Source organism: Onychomys torridus, chromosome 6 (assembly GCF_903995425.1).
Source record: "Onychomys torridus chromosome 6, mOncTor1.1, whole genome shotgun sequence".
NCBI lineage: Eukaryota > Metazoa > Chordata > Mammalia > Rodentia > Cricetidae > Onychomys > Onychomys torridus.
This window is the reverse complement of record NC_050448.1, coordinates 37,943,871-37,957,429: the sequence shown is the minus strand read 5'-3', so window position 1 is coordinate 37,957,429 and position 13,559 is coordinate 37,943,871. Positions and strand designations below refer to the sequence as shown.

The 13,559-nt window shown below is 42.6% G+C and overlaps 1 protein-coding gene across 1 annotated transcript in view; it reads left to right on the top strand.

The window, feature by feature from the left end:
- Mindy4b (MINDY family member 4B) overlaps window positions 1-13,250 on the top strand; it is a 34,101-nt gene extending 20,851 nt beyond the window's left edge. The window contains exons 11-12 of the mRNA XM_036189955.1: window positions 11,298-11,478; window positions 13,108-13,250. Coding sequence (XP_036045848.1) covers window positions 11,298-11,478; window positions 13,108-13,250 — 324 coding nt within the window. The remainder of the gene's footprint in view (window positions 1-11,297; window positions 11,479-13,107) is intronic.
- Window positions 13,251-13,559: the final 309 nt, after the last annotated feature.

Genomic DNA, 13,559 nt, shown 5'->3' with positions numbered 1-13,559 from the left:
GTCCTCCCAATCCTTTATGTATACAAATGAGAATACATATGCTTCCTGTATTCTAGTATTCTTTTAAATACTAGAATGTGGACCCCGTTTTTGATATGCCTGTCACAAACGTCTTCAGCTCAGGGGATATACAACTTCTGATAGCCAGAAAGCAAACCATGGACAAGCTGAGAATAAAGGATGGAGAGTGAAAGGGCACTTTTCTCAGACCACGGACCGAAGTTGCTTAGGAGGTATTGCAACATGGTTTTTTCATCCTGACACCCGGGAGAAGCAAGGGCTGTGGAAAGCAGCGCTTCTTTGGAGTAACCATGACACTACCTGGAAGGTAGTTCCCTCCAATGGAGGTGCCCATGTGCATCCTCTCCCAATCCTGGTGGCAAACAAGGCCCTGCTCAGCCACCTAGCCTGCCCGTCAGTTCTCCTGTTCCCACTTCATGTGTACAGAATTTCTCACAAGATGCCTTCAAAACCATAGCTTCACCCATCACTCTACCTGTGTCCTGCTACTATGTGTGTGTTATTCACAAACCCAGCATTTCATGCGTGTGTCTGGATGACATCAAGAAAATAGCACCTGACCATGGCAGGCTGGTAGCTTTTATGCACAAATGAGTTTTGAAAGTTTCCTTATTGTTCCTTAACTGTATAACCCAGTGGTCTGTCTTTTCAGAAATGTTTCTTCTCTTTTTCTTCCTCATGTGTAACCCTATGTTACTCTCCTGGAACCTTTCTCTCATTTATCTTTGTGTGCTAGTAAGAATCCAGCCTTTAGTGCATTTAATGGCCGCAAAGAATCCCACTACATGAATGGTAAAGACTAGACTTTGATACATCCTGGATGAGAACAGATGGATTATAGTCATAAAGTCCCTAATCACATTTTCTAGAAAAGCTGGGGTTCACTTTAGACTTCAATAAATATATTGAAGAAAACTCAGGGGGAGGTAAGGGTTCTTTTTCCGTATTTTGCTTTTCTGTTAGCCATACATAATCACTGCATATCTATGGTCTAACATTCTATATGTCTCAGATCTCAGCAATGTGCTAAGATTCTGTTTTGCAAAACATGGAGAAATTTTGCTAGATCAAGTTCCAAGGGTGGAACACAAAAATGCAATAATTTTCGGGTTTCATCTTTTATGACAAGGCTCTTTCACAGTATTGAAGTTCATAACTTGCATCACGCCCCTACATCGCTTGTGCTACTATTGATGTTTTTCCTTAAATCAACCCAGTTTTAAGATCGTTTCTAACCTTTACTGCTGTGGTGATACAAACGAAGCAATTGCTTTCCCCTTGTATACATTTAAATAAACGTTTGTTTTAAAACTTTCTTCTCATGCCACTGGCTTCTATATCACATGCCAGCAATGGGCAATCCCTCCCATGTTTAGAAGCCTTGGTGCAAAGGCAAGGTAGGTCCTACAGAGGTAGAAAAGTAACAGATATTGGAGTCCTCAGCAGGGACCAGACCTGCCCAGTTTTATCCTTCTGAACGGATAACTAATGACTCGCTCCCAATCTCTGAGCTCTAGGATGGTGTGAAGCAAACAGAATAGTGAATCTTAATCCCTATGGAAAGTCAAAATGTTCTGTGCACATATGAGATTTTTGGCAGATGTCAATGAATAGCATTCTAATGCTTCAGTCAGCTAGGCTCACTCAGCATCACTTAGTTGGGAGGATCTGTGTCCCAATACAAAAATGAGTCCTATGTGGGCCACAGGAAGCATATGCTGATTATTCCAGAGCAGTGGGTTCTCAATCTTCCTGAGGCTGTGACCCTTTAATACAATTCCTCATGTTGTGATCCCAACCATAAAATTATTTTCACTGCTAGTTCATAACTGTAATTTTGCTGCTGTTAGGAACCATAATGTAAATATCTGTTTTTCGATGGTCTTAGGTGACCCTTGTGAAAGGGTTATTTGACCTCCAGAGGGGTGTTGACTCACAGGTTGAGAACTGCTGTTTTAGAACAATACAAGTGATAAATGCTAGTTAGCAATGATATCAACCTGACTGCGTACTAAGCCCATTCAGAAAGCTCTGGAAACTATCGATGCCTGGGACCTCCTCAAACTGCGCTAACTTCATAAGTGAGGGACTTGTATTGGCACACAGAGCTCTGCATTGCTAAGTTTTCAACAAGAGTACCTGCCTTTTCATTTTGCATGGAGTTCTTTCTATAAGTGAAAGGCCATTTGAACCCCAAATAGTGTTCTTCGTCTGAAGGACACCGGACACATGAACTCAAATCTCACAGGTGATCCTAACAGTCAGTGAGGGCTAGCAACCTCTGCCCATGTAGCGCTTCCCATCTTTGGGTACTATGAATACTTGTCTATGGTTGTGGGACTGTGCTGAGCATTGCAAGTTCTTGTGCAGCACCCACTAGATGCCAGGTGCTCTACCCCCATCATGACCCCCCAAAACATTTGCAGATGTCCCCTGGGAGTGAGGGCAGAATTGTTCCTAGATGACAATTACCATTCTAAAGGAAGGAGGAAATTAAATAAAGTCTTCTGGCTTTGTGATTAAATCCATGGTATGAGAAGAACGGGGAAGCCAGCTATTTCAACAGAATCTATGAGAAACAGCATATCCTCGCCTCATCAGTGCTGTCGAGGTGGGCAGCCTTTTGTTCCCTTTTAACAGTTACAAGGCTTTGGGAACAAGCTGCCAGCTTTATCAGAGGCTAAAATTGAACAGGTGTTTGCAAAGCAGCTGCTAAGCTGGTCTGAGGAACAGGACCACATCAGAGAAAATGCCACCACGAAGAGGTAGGGTGCATCAGAGTCAAGAATGTGCAGGGATCCAGCACTAAACTATGCTCTAAAAGAAAATTACCTGCAGAGCCTAAAATATCCTCTAATAAGAAGGGGATGTTTTCAAGGACCTTAAAGGAAGTTGAGCGCACACAGCACATAGTGGGGAAAAAGAAGAGCTTTCCTGCTGGGGAGAGGGCACGATGTAGGAGACCACAGGGCGCCATCCAAAGGCTTGCTTGCCAATTCCAAGTAGGGCAGAGGCTGGAGACTGCCTGGGGTCACTTTAAGATCTACATTGAAATCAAATCTAAAATGCTTCCAGCTTTGGGGAAAGTGACTAATGTGACTTTTCATCCTTCTTTTTTGGACTCAGTGTTCTTTCCTCAGGGAGATGCCTGCAAATGTGCCCTCAGTGAAAATTGCCTCAAATTGTACACTAATGGCCTGAAACCCTGAGGACGTTTATGATGATGTTTCTGTGATGCACTTGGAGTTTGGTTTTTTTTTTTTTAATGTGTTATAGAGCAGCTACAGGCTGACAGTCATCTTACTTAAGCTTCTGAAACATGGATATACAAAACACGCACATTACACAGTTGATTTTACATGAGTGGTTTTTTTTTTTTTCATTCTTCCCATAACATCTCCCTGTATCAGGACAAAAACAATTCTCAGCTCATGAAGAATTGATGTAATTTTGCACACATACTTATGTATATTCCTCACTACCCCTGGTGGATAGTAGTTGGGGGTGTATTATGGAGTGGCTTCGTTCTTAGTTTTGCCAGACTTTCTCCTAGCAATGACATCTTGTTCCACTTATAACTCAAAACTAAATCCAGTTGGTTGCACAACCATTCAGTTAAGAGATTAGAAAGGCCACAGGGAGTTAGAGGACCTTGTCCCAAAGCCTTGATTAGTTACATGTCAGAGCAGGGTTGTGAGTCCTGTTCTATCTACACTCAAAGCTCACAGTCTCTGCTGTTTCATGCCAGTCATTTTCCAATAAATTATAAATATAGAAATACTAGTTCTTGGAACTGTATGCTATAATTAGCACTTTCAAAATCAGCTGTAAATGCAGATTGATCTTCTACAACCGTTAGTATTTGCTACAGATGCACTGTGATGGGTTCTAACATTTTGACAGCAGCAGGGGCTTTAAAATGTATGGCAGTTGAGTAGTTTAAAGCTAAAGCTGTTACGAGTTCATGAATCACAGGTCCTTGGCCACATGCTTTCTACAGTGTTTGCCTCCATCCAACAGGTAGATCACAGCTGTCAGGTATCAACACTTTTCACCCTTGTTAGAACAAGCTCAGTGGTGTTTAGACGTGTGCTTACCAAGTACCCATCTGCGCTGACTTCAGTCCACCCCAAAGTCAAATATTTCACAACATCCTAGCCTGGAATGGAAACACCTTGCAAAGCAGGCATTTGCTTGAGAAAGAAAATGAAAAGGTTTCAGGACATGCCACTGGCTCAAAGACCCTTCACAGCCAGGGCCCTTCCTTTTCTGCTCCAAGGCATCATGGCACTGAATGAGACCCATATTTGTGCAACTGAGTGTGTATTGCTTTCAGGGCATCTGGTGGATCCTGTCCAGGGTGGATGCAATAGATCTAAATAGTATGTGTACACACCGATGAGGAGAACCTAGCAGAAGAGAGGCTTCTAAGTTCAGAAGGCAACTTGAATGCCGCCTGACAGCTGGGTTCTGTGGCTGAGGAGAAACCCATTCTGTAGCTCTGCCTTTGTCTTCCCAAGTCAGTCTTTTCTTCCTCCATGATAAAATTGCAGAGATTGCAAAAACACACACATCTTTCTGTCCCAGTGTCACAGCTCAGTGGGTGAGATTTAAAAAAAAAAAAAAAGGATGGCGCTCCCATCAGAGCCCACCAGACTGACAGACCCTGCAGGAAGCAGCCAGCTACCCACGAGGCGAGGCACTATTTTGAAGCCTCCCTGTTACTTTTCTATTTGAAGGTACAAGTTTTAGTGTGAGGCTCCAATACCTAAGTGAGAACATAAAGCAGTTTGAGTTTAACACCATCTGGAAAGCCTGAGGAGGTTCACGTGATCATTATACCTGCCGGTGGGAAGAGAAATCAGCTCTGAGCTTTAGAAGGGACTAAAGTCATTTAGGTCTTGCCAGAATCGTTCCCACAGCAGCCCTGGCAGCGCCTGCTTCCATCCCAATGGTACCATTTTCTCTCTTTACATCTTCCCTTTGGAGAGCCTGATGGGAAGAAATCCAACCTTGAAAATAACCAATGAAGCATACTCACTACGCTCTGCCACTAAGTCACCAAGGTTACACCCTGCAAGCATGATCTAATTTGTTTTTACAACATACCTGCAAACTCTGCCAGAGAAGTTAGATCAACTGTGGGTTCCAGGTGGCAGAGAGGAAAGCCAGGCCATTAACAGTTATGCATGGGAATTGTCACCAGGGCTCAATGAAGAACGCGTACCATTTCTGACACTGTTCTCCTACTCATATTACCAGCCTGGGGCCTTGGGACTTGCAATGCTAAGCTCCTTATGCAAAGACACTTCCTAAGTACCACTGTACCAGTGGCACAAAAAGAAAACCTTTCAATTCTTGCTCTCTAGTGACAGAATGTGTCCATCTTTCCTGTCCTTATCATTTTTCATTGGATTAAAGAAAGGGTTGAGTTCCAGAGGGTTTGGTTGCTGAAGGTAATACTCAAGCGACCTGGCTTCTTACACAATGAGTGAACCTAAGGAGAAAGGTATTTTATTTATAGTACCACTGCATCAAATTTTATTTCCTTCTTACCATGGCAACATGCACAAATTCAGAATTGGTGGAATCTTGATAAAATATGTTTAGAATCCTGTGAAGGGGGAGGGGCGGTTGGTAAACCATGTCTATCCAAAAACAATTAAAATGCTTGAACTGAAAAATGTCAGTCAAATGGGGGCATGTGGAGTGCCAAGAAGAGGGCAGGGGTTGGGGTGAGGGCTGACTAGATTCAACCAGAAGGTGCTTTGTTTTGATTTTTGCAGGCCTTGCTGTTTTCAAACTTGGGGGTCATAGACAGCTGTGGCTCAAGCCAGGGTCAGCCACCCATCCTCAGTAAGCCCATTAAAAGAGCCAAATGGACAGGGAAAGCAGACAGGGAGATTTATTCAGTGTGGCTTACACCTCCACATCACAGTTCCTCATCAAAGGAAGTCGAGACCAAGAACTCATGCAGGGCCGGAACCTGGGGGCAGGAGCTGATGCAGAGGCCATGGAGGGGTGCTGCTTACTAGCTTGCTTCCCATGGCTTGCTCAGGCTGCTTTCTTGTAGAACCCAGGACCACCAGCCCAGGGGTGGCCCCACCCACAACAGGCTGGATCCTTCCACATCAACCACTAATTAAGAGAATGCCTACAGGCTTGCCTATGGCCAATCTTACGGAGGCATTTTCTTCCTCTCAGATGACTTTAGCTTGTGTCAAGTTGACATAAAACTAGCCAGCACCTTCAGGTTACCCTTTGATTAGAGGCACCAATTTTCATGCCGATAGAAGAGTGTGTGCTGTGAGTGTGTCCTGGCTGGGTTAGGGATGTGTCCTTCTTAACCTATTCACTGGAAGGAACCTCACATTAAGAACAATAGTAAAATTTTTCTAGGACCAAAAGAGAAACACTTAAAGACAAAATTAATTCCAGTTTGCTCACAACTGAAGAATTTAAAGAAAACAAAGCAATTTGAATAGAACTACTGAAGGGGGGGTGTCAAGTTATTAGCTTGTAATGCTTGGGTCTATAACACATGTAATTATCTTTCAAAGCTTGCTTTTCCATAAAATAGAATTGGTTCCTGAACAAACAGCACTGAAGGATTGAAAGGAAGGGTAATGCAGGACCATTCCACTCCAGGAACATAAGTTCTGAGGCCAGTTACTCTTCCCAACTTCGTGCAGAAATAAATCATGGTGTTTTCTAAGTAGCTCATGTTTGTCTCTTTAAATAGAAAAAAAAAAACAACAAAAAAAAAAACAGATGCTTTGGTGCTTTGTTGTTGTTTCCTTGTTTTTATTTTAAGAACATGGCTCTATGGTTCAAGTTAGTCTAGGATTCACTGTGCAGCCCAGGCTGATCTTGAACTTGTGATCCTCCAGCCTCTGCCTCCTGAGTACTATAATTATAACTTGATGTGCCACCACCTCAAGTTAAAAAAAAAATCATCCTTAATATTTAAATCTTAATGATGAAAAGCTTTCTTTTGAAAAATGTACCTTTAAAAATGACAGACATCATTTATGAAATGCACTATAATATTATGACACCCAGGGGCTGTTGAAGGTGCAGGGTCATCACCAGCAGGTTATGTAACTTGAAGGCCTGACTCAGATGCAGCCAGGTTCTTAAACACAACTATGCATCTCTGGAGAAGCTGTGTATATAATTGGGAGGCCATGAAGTTACCTCTTCTGCAACTAAGTTTAGATAGTGGGAAAACATGTAAGGGTATACTTATGTAGGTGGAATTTTCCTGTGCCAGCAGCTACTCCCAAATAATCACTCAGAAACTTGATATTAATTGCAAATGACCAGCTGATAGCTCAGGCTTGTTACTAGCCAATGCTTACATTTTAAATTAACTCATATTTCTTATCTACCCTCTGCCACATGGCTCATGGCTTGTTTCCTCATTTTTTACATTTCCTGCTTTCTCTGCATGTGGTGGTGTCTCCTCCATCTTCTTCATCTCAGCATCCTTAGTTTGGTCGTCCCACCTATACTTCCTGCCTGGCTACTGGCCAGTCAAACTTTTTAATAAACCAATTTGAGTAACAAATCTTTACAGTATACAGAAGGATTATTCCACAGCATACTTACTTTTACTTTCCAAAAATTATGCCCTTAGAAACATTTTAAAAATATTGTTTTTTGATTAATCCCACTGGAGTATGGCCAACCTACTAGAGGCCAAACCCTTAAAGAAAACTGACTGCCCCTCCCCCAGAAGCCATCAACTATCAATAGCTTCTCAGTCAGGGGCTGGGGCTCATGAGCCTCTCCCTGCTATAATGTTGACTAGCCTGATCTTCAGCAGATCTTTTCCTGGCAGCTACTGCCGCTGTCAGTTCATAAGTGCAGAAGTCCTGTCATGTCCAGAAGACACTGTTTCCATTGAACCCTCCCTGACCTCTGGCTCTTACAATCTTTCCACCCCTTCCTCAAAGGTCCCTGAGCCTTGGCTAGGGAGAGATGACACAAATGTCTCATTGGTGGCTGAGCACTCCAGTGACACTTATTTTCTGTGCTTTGGTAAGTTGTAAGTTTTTGCATTAATCACCAACCTCTCTACAAAGAAATTTTCTGACCATGTCTGAGATCTGCACTCGTCTATGGGTGTAGAGTTACGAATTTAGAAGACAGTTTGATACTATGACCATTTAGCAAAATAATAGCAGTTGGTTCACTCCATGGGCTTCAAGCTTCCAACCATGGGTTCATGGTCATATTTAAAGTACCAGGCATGTGTTTCCTCTTGTGGAGCAGGCCTTAAATCCTATCAGAAAGTCGTTAGTTAACCATATAACACTCATGCCACTATTATACCTGAGATATCTTGCCACCTGAGTCATTACTGAAACCCACAGGTTCACATCTAGGTAGAACTGTTAATGACCATCCCCCACTCCACTGGAAGCCTCCATAAATACCTTCCAAAACTATAAAAGCTAGCCATCAGGGAGGAAGCTTTATTGTCAGTTCTAACTTAATGTTTTTTATGTCCTGTGACCAAAGTATGTGGTATCTTCAAGCAATAGGCTCTCACCATTAAGTTATGGTGGGTATCCAATAGCAATTGTAATAGCATACATATATGTGGGCATATATTATAAAATAGTTTCCATATGGACCTTTTCAAACATCCCTGATTACCCCCCTTCACTCTTTTCTACCATACCCTCCCACCCCTCTCCCCACCTACACCTGCATCCCCAATATTCCCCTTTTCACTTCATACTGCCTCTGGTCTCCCCCTCCCCAACACCTGTGACCCCTTTCTAGTTTCCTAGATTTTACAAGGACTCCAAGTTACTTTAATAATCTTGAATGTGAAGTTTCTCAGAAACAGCAATACAGATACACAAGTATCTAGTCAGTTTTCAAACCTTTCCCTAAGGTCTGGGATATCATTATGCTTGGATGATGCTGTCTGAAACCCCTGAAAGTTTTTCTCAAAGTTCTTAATTCCTTTTCTAGGTATTCCCAATACCCCATCACTGAGGCCCAGTGATGGCCATAGCCTCTTTTCATAACTTTTGGCCTCCAGCCTACACTGCCACTGTAAATCCTGGAAACATCAATAGACAAAGGCTTGATGATACTCAACCAACTTGGACAAGGCCTAGAGCCATCATGGCTGTTCAATATCATGTTGAACCAAATCTTATACTCTCTCAGGACAAATACCCAGGAACTTCCTGGTTTAGTCCCAGACTTCATGGATGTCTTCTTCTTTATCCAAGTACATCCTGACTCTCAGTTCTGTGACACTTGTCCAACTACCTCAAAGAATCAACCTCAGATATGAGCATAAATAACAACTGTGTTCCTTTCTGGTAATGGCAGGTACTGACTGTTAGATCTGTATTTCTGTGTGGACTTGTGGCTAAACCTCTTTTTGAAACCTCACATGGTCCAGAAGAGCAGTCTCCAAATCAGGCCTCAGTATGGATAATGCTCACAGTCTCCCCCAATAGGCCTTAGCCACTGCCCTTGGCCCTAAGAAAACCCTTCTCCTCACAGGTCATAAAAGAAGGGGAACTTCCCAGTGCTGGTGCTAGCCACCTGCCCTGTGACCTATCTGTCAAGAACCTTAGACCTAGTAACTGTTTATGGTCCCTGTCTCTGACCTTTGGCTTCAATTGCCCTCTAGACTACATTTCAAATGTTCTTCAAACATACAGGACTGAGTTGGTCCATCCTCCCCCTAAACTGCTATGGTGTTTATTTAGTAATGGCTGCTCAAGGAGGCATCTGTCTGGCTCTAGACTATACACACAAGTCAAAAATGGTTTAAGATATAGTAAAAAAGAAAGACTCAAAAGCCAAGCCATTAAAATCGGAAAGAGAGCTTCCCAGGGCTGGCTGTCTTGGGAAAAACACTTTGAATGGCTCCTCTGGCTACTCCTTCTTCTGAAACCACTGGCTGCCATCTACCTGATCCCTGTGTCTGGTGCTCAAAGTTTTAACTGAATTGTCAAATTTGTCTTCTCTAGAATCAAACAAATCTAGGTCCTGATGATGCTTAGGCATGGATTCCAGCCAATACCAGTAGACAATCCATTGTCAACAGGGCCTTTAGAACAGGCCAGCAGGCATTTATTTGTGGACCAGCCAACTTCCCCTTCATGACTGCCTCCCACAGTGCCCTGACAGAATGGCTACAGTAGGTAGAACAGTGATAATACAAACCTATTCAGCCTTAAGAAAAGACTCTCAGTCCCAACACCCAAGATTGGCCTTCCTACTCTATCAAGCACAAATGTGGAGAACAAACAAGTCTGGGACACTAGAGGAGTCCCTTGACTTCATAAAATACAACTGGAAACTTTCTAGGCCATCAACAGTGCAACATGTTACAGTGTCATGGTCTACTGAACTGTATATTACAACTGGTATCAACTTCTGGAGGATCTATCTTACCACTTTAAAAAAAACCAGTCAAAATCAACCATGTCCTTATAACAGAGTTGCTATCCTGTAAACCCTAGAGCCAAGTATTGACCAATAAGAACTGCCATGCATGGTCCCTTATTTGCATAGCAGGAAGCTGGAGGAAACCAAAAAGAGAATGGCTCCCATATACAAACAGGAACAGTCCATTATCCTATGTCAGGCCATTCTGTCGCTGCTCTGCCCACTGCCACTGCATTAAGCTTGCCTTTTTCTACTCTTATCTAACTTGGATGAATTCTTCACTGTTCTCAATTCCAACCCACCAACAGTATACTCTACTGTATGTGTCTTCACCAGTAATCTATAGGCCAACTTGTAGGTCTATGTGTGCACAAGTGTGTCTTTCTTACATTTCCTAGAAGATTTTTTTCCCTTCAATATAAATGGTTAGTGTTACCAGAAAGTTGATGTCTGCTGCATGGAACATCACCCAATCTTGGGAATTACACTGGGAGCAATTACACTAGCCAATGACACAGACAGAATTGGCATTCTCATTTACCACATTTATAGTTATAGTTCACTTTACATTACCTCACCTTAAAGCCAAACTAGAAAAGCTTTGCCTCCTCCCTGAGGCCACTGCATTTTAAACAGTACAGTCCATTCAGAGCAAAGTGAGGCATTTATAGGAGTAAATTTATTCTCTATAAAGCCTTGGTTTTGAATTTTATACCACATACAATGGCCTGCAAGCTACATGTGCAACAAGAAGCTCTGAACTTCTTTTTAACCAGGAGAAGGTGTCAGCATCTTTCATTATTCAGAAAGATCTAGATGTTCATCTGCATTCTCCTCTCCCTTACCAGGTGGGCAGCATGCTGAAGACTCCCACATTTCCTATTTGGCTGTGCAACATCAGTGGAAATTACAGCATCCTTTTCTGCATAAACAGGCAGCTCTTATCAGACTGGAAAATGGAGCGTGTCTTTGATCTGCACTTTTACAGTGGGCAACCCTCACTGAAAAAGCCTGTGCGTCTTACAATAGGTGAGCACTTGAGACTCCCAAGTGTGTGCTTTAGTGCACTCGGAGATGTGGCTGTCGTTGTTTAACAGCTGTGTGGTTATTTGTGCTACCACTGCAAGACATACCTAGACTCAGTTTCTAAAATGAAGCCCCAGCCAAGGCCTAAATCTATTGTCACAGGGGGCTTTAAAATGTGTGTGTGTGTGTGTGTGTGTGTGTGTGTGTGTGCGTGCGCGCGCGCGCATATGTTAGCCTTAGAAAGAACAAGGCAAAATAAATTCTAGATAAGATAAAATATAAAGGTTGAGGAGTCAGATTTCCAGAAATCTTTCTCCAGGGGCCCTGTCTTTAAGTTTGAGGTGTCCAACGCCCCAGGAAAGGCATACAAAGACAAAGGAGACACAGTTCCACCTGGCCGATCCTGTACACAAAGAGACACAATTCCATCTGGCCGATCCTGTACACAAAGAGACACAGTTCCACATGGCCAATCCTGTACACAATCAAACACAAGGCAATCATCCAGTGACATGAGCAGCTGAAGTAAGAATGCAGTTCTGCTCATATTAATTCAAAAGACATTTCTGAGGGCAAACTATGAGCCAGATGCAGGGAATCCCCTGCACATAACTTCTAGCAAACCTTTAGCAGGTCCTGGGAGAAACACAGACAGACAGACTGTTTTTTGTTTGTTTATTTGTTTTTTGTCTCAATTACAACTCCCGTTCATTAAATTCATGAGGAAAAATGATTAACATTAAGATGTCTTTAAATATTGGCACCTTTGACAAGATTGTAACAGTGGACAAACCTGACTTCTGTCCAGCAACCTTGGCTCCATTTGTGGGATTTTGTCCATGACTGACTTTGCATTTAGCATCATAAGCCTGGGGTCAACTCACTTTCTGTTGTTCTCACTTCATTTAGAAATGGTGCTAAAAACATTTGTATAGCTCCTATTTTTCTTTAATTATGAGAAATGCGTATTATTAACTCATTTACTTTAGTGTGACATTGGCTACATAATATCTATTACCATTTTTACTTTATCTTACCTATGAAGTAAGCTCCATTTTTTCAGCTTACAAACATCCCACGTGTTCTATTCTGAGTACTGTGTTGAGGGCGTATGCAACACAAGCATTAAATAGCCATATGAAGCAAGACTCTAATATCTATTTTTAGTTGTGCAGTTGCTATGTTTAGCCACTAGATGAATGAATGAAGCACAGCAATGGTATTTTAAGTACTCCTCAAATGTCACTTGGCTCATATGAGACAAACCTAGGCCTCGAAAACAACTTCTAGATTCCCTTCCTAGACTCTACCCCCAGGTGAACGTCTCTTCTTAAAAAGCGAGGAGCTTTCCTTTCACCTGTTTCCTGGTAATATCAGTGACAAATGCTTGATCTTATGTGTCACATCATGTTGCATTAAATGACATGAATATTCACATCCCAGCACACAGCAAGCCTAGCTCCTACAGATGAATTCTGAATAGGTATTTTGACACACCATCTGCAAGAATCTCCCCCATTTAGTCAGTTCTAAAGCTTCCTGGGCCAGCTCCACCCACCTTGTCTCCTTTCCTTGTGTGCTTTGGGAATAGACCAATGGGCCTGGATGTCAATGCTGCCATTCCATCCCCAGATACTCACTCCCATCACTGGGAAGGGGAGCACCATGAGGAAAAACATGCATCAGGAAGACGGTTTTCTCCCCTGGAAATGGCAATCAGGACTAAATGGAGAGAGGCTACCATCGACTGGAATGGAACAATTCCCTTTTTCTAAAAAGAAAACTAGAAATTTGTCTGACCAGTCAGAACAAATGGAATGACAGGGCCCAGTGCAGGGGTGAGCATTTAATCCCTACACTCCCCTTTCATGAGCACCACTGAAAAATACTGCTGGCAGTTTCTCATTTTTCTCTTGGCTGTCCTTTGCAGTCGTTCTGAGTGCTGATGAGAATGTTTTTATCCCAGGGTCTGCATAGTGCTTCCCTCATTTAATTCAGAAGAGAAAACATGGTCTCTCCTCTTCGTGTTTTCCAAACTGCTCTTTTTCTGAGACTCCACTAAGACTGAAGCTGGGAGCTCACTT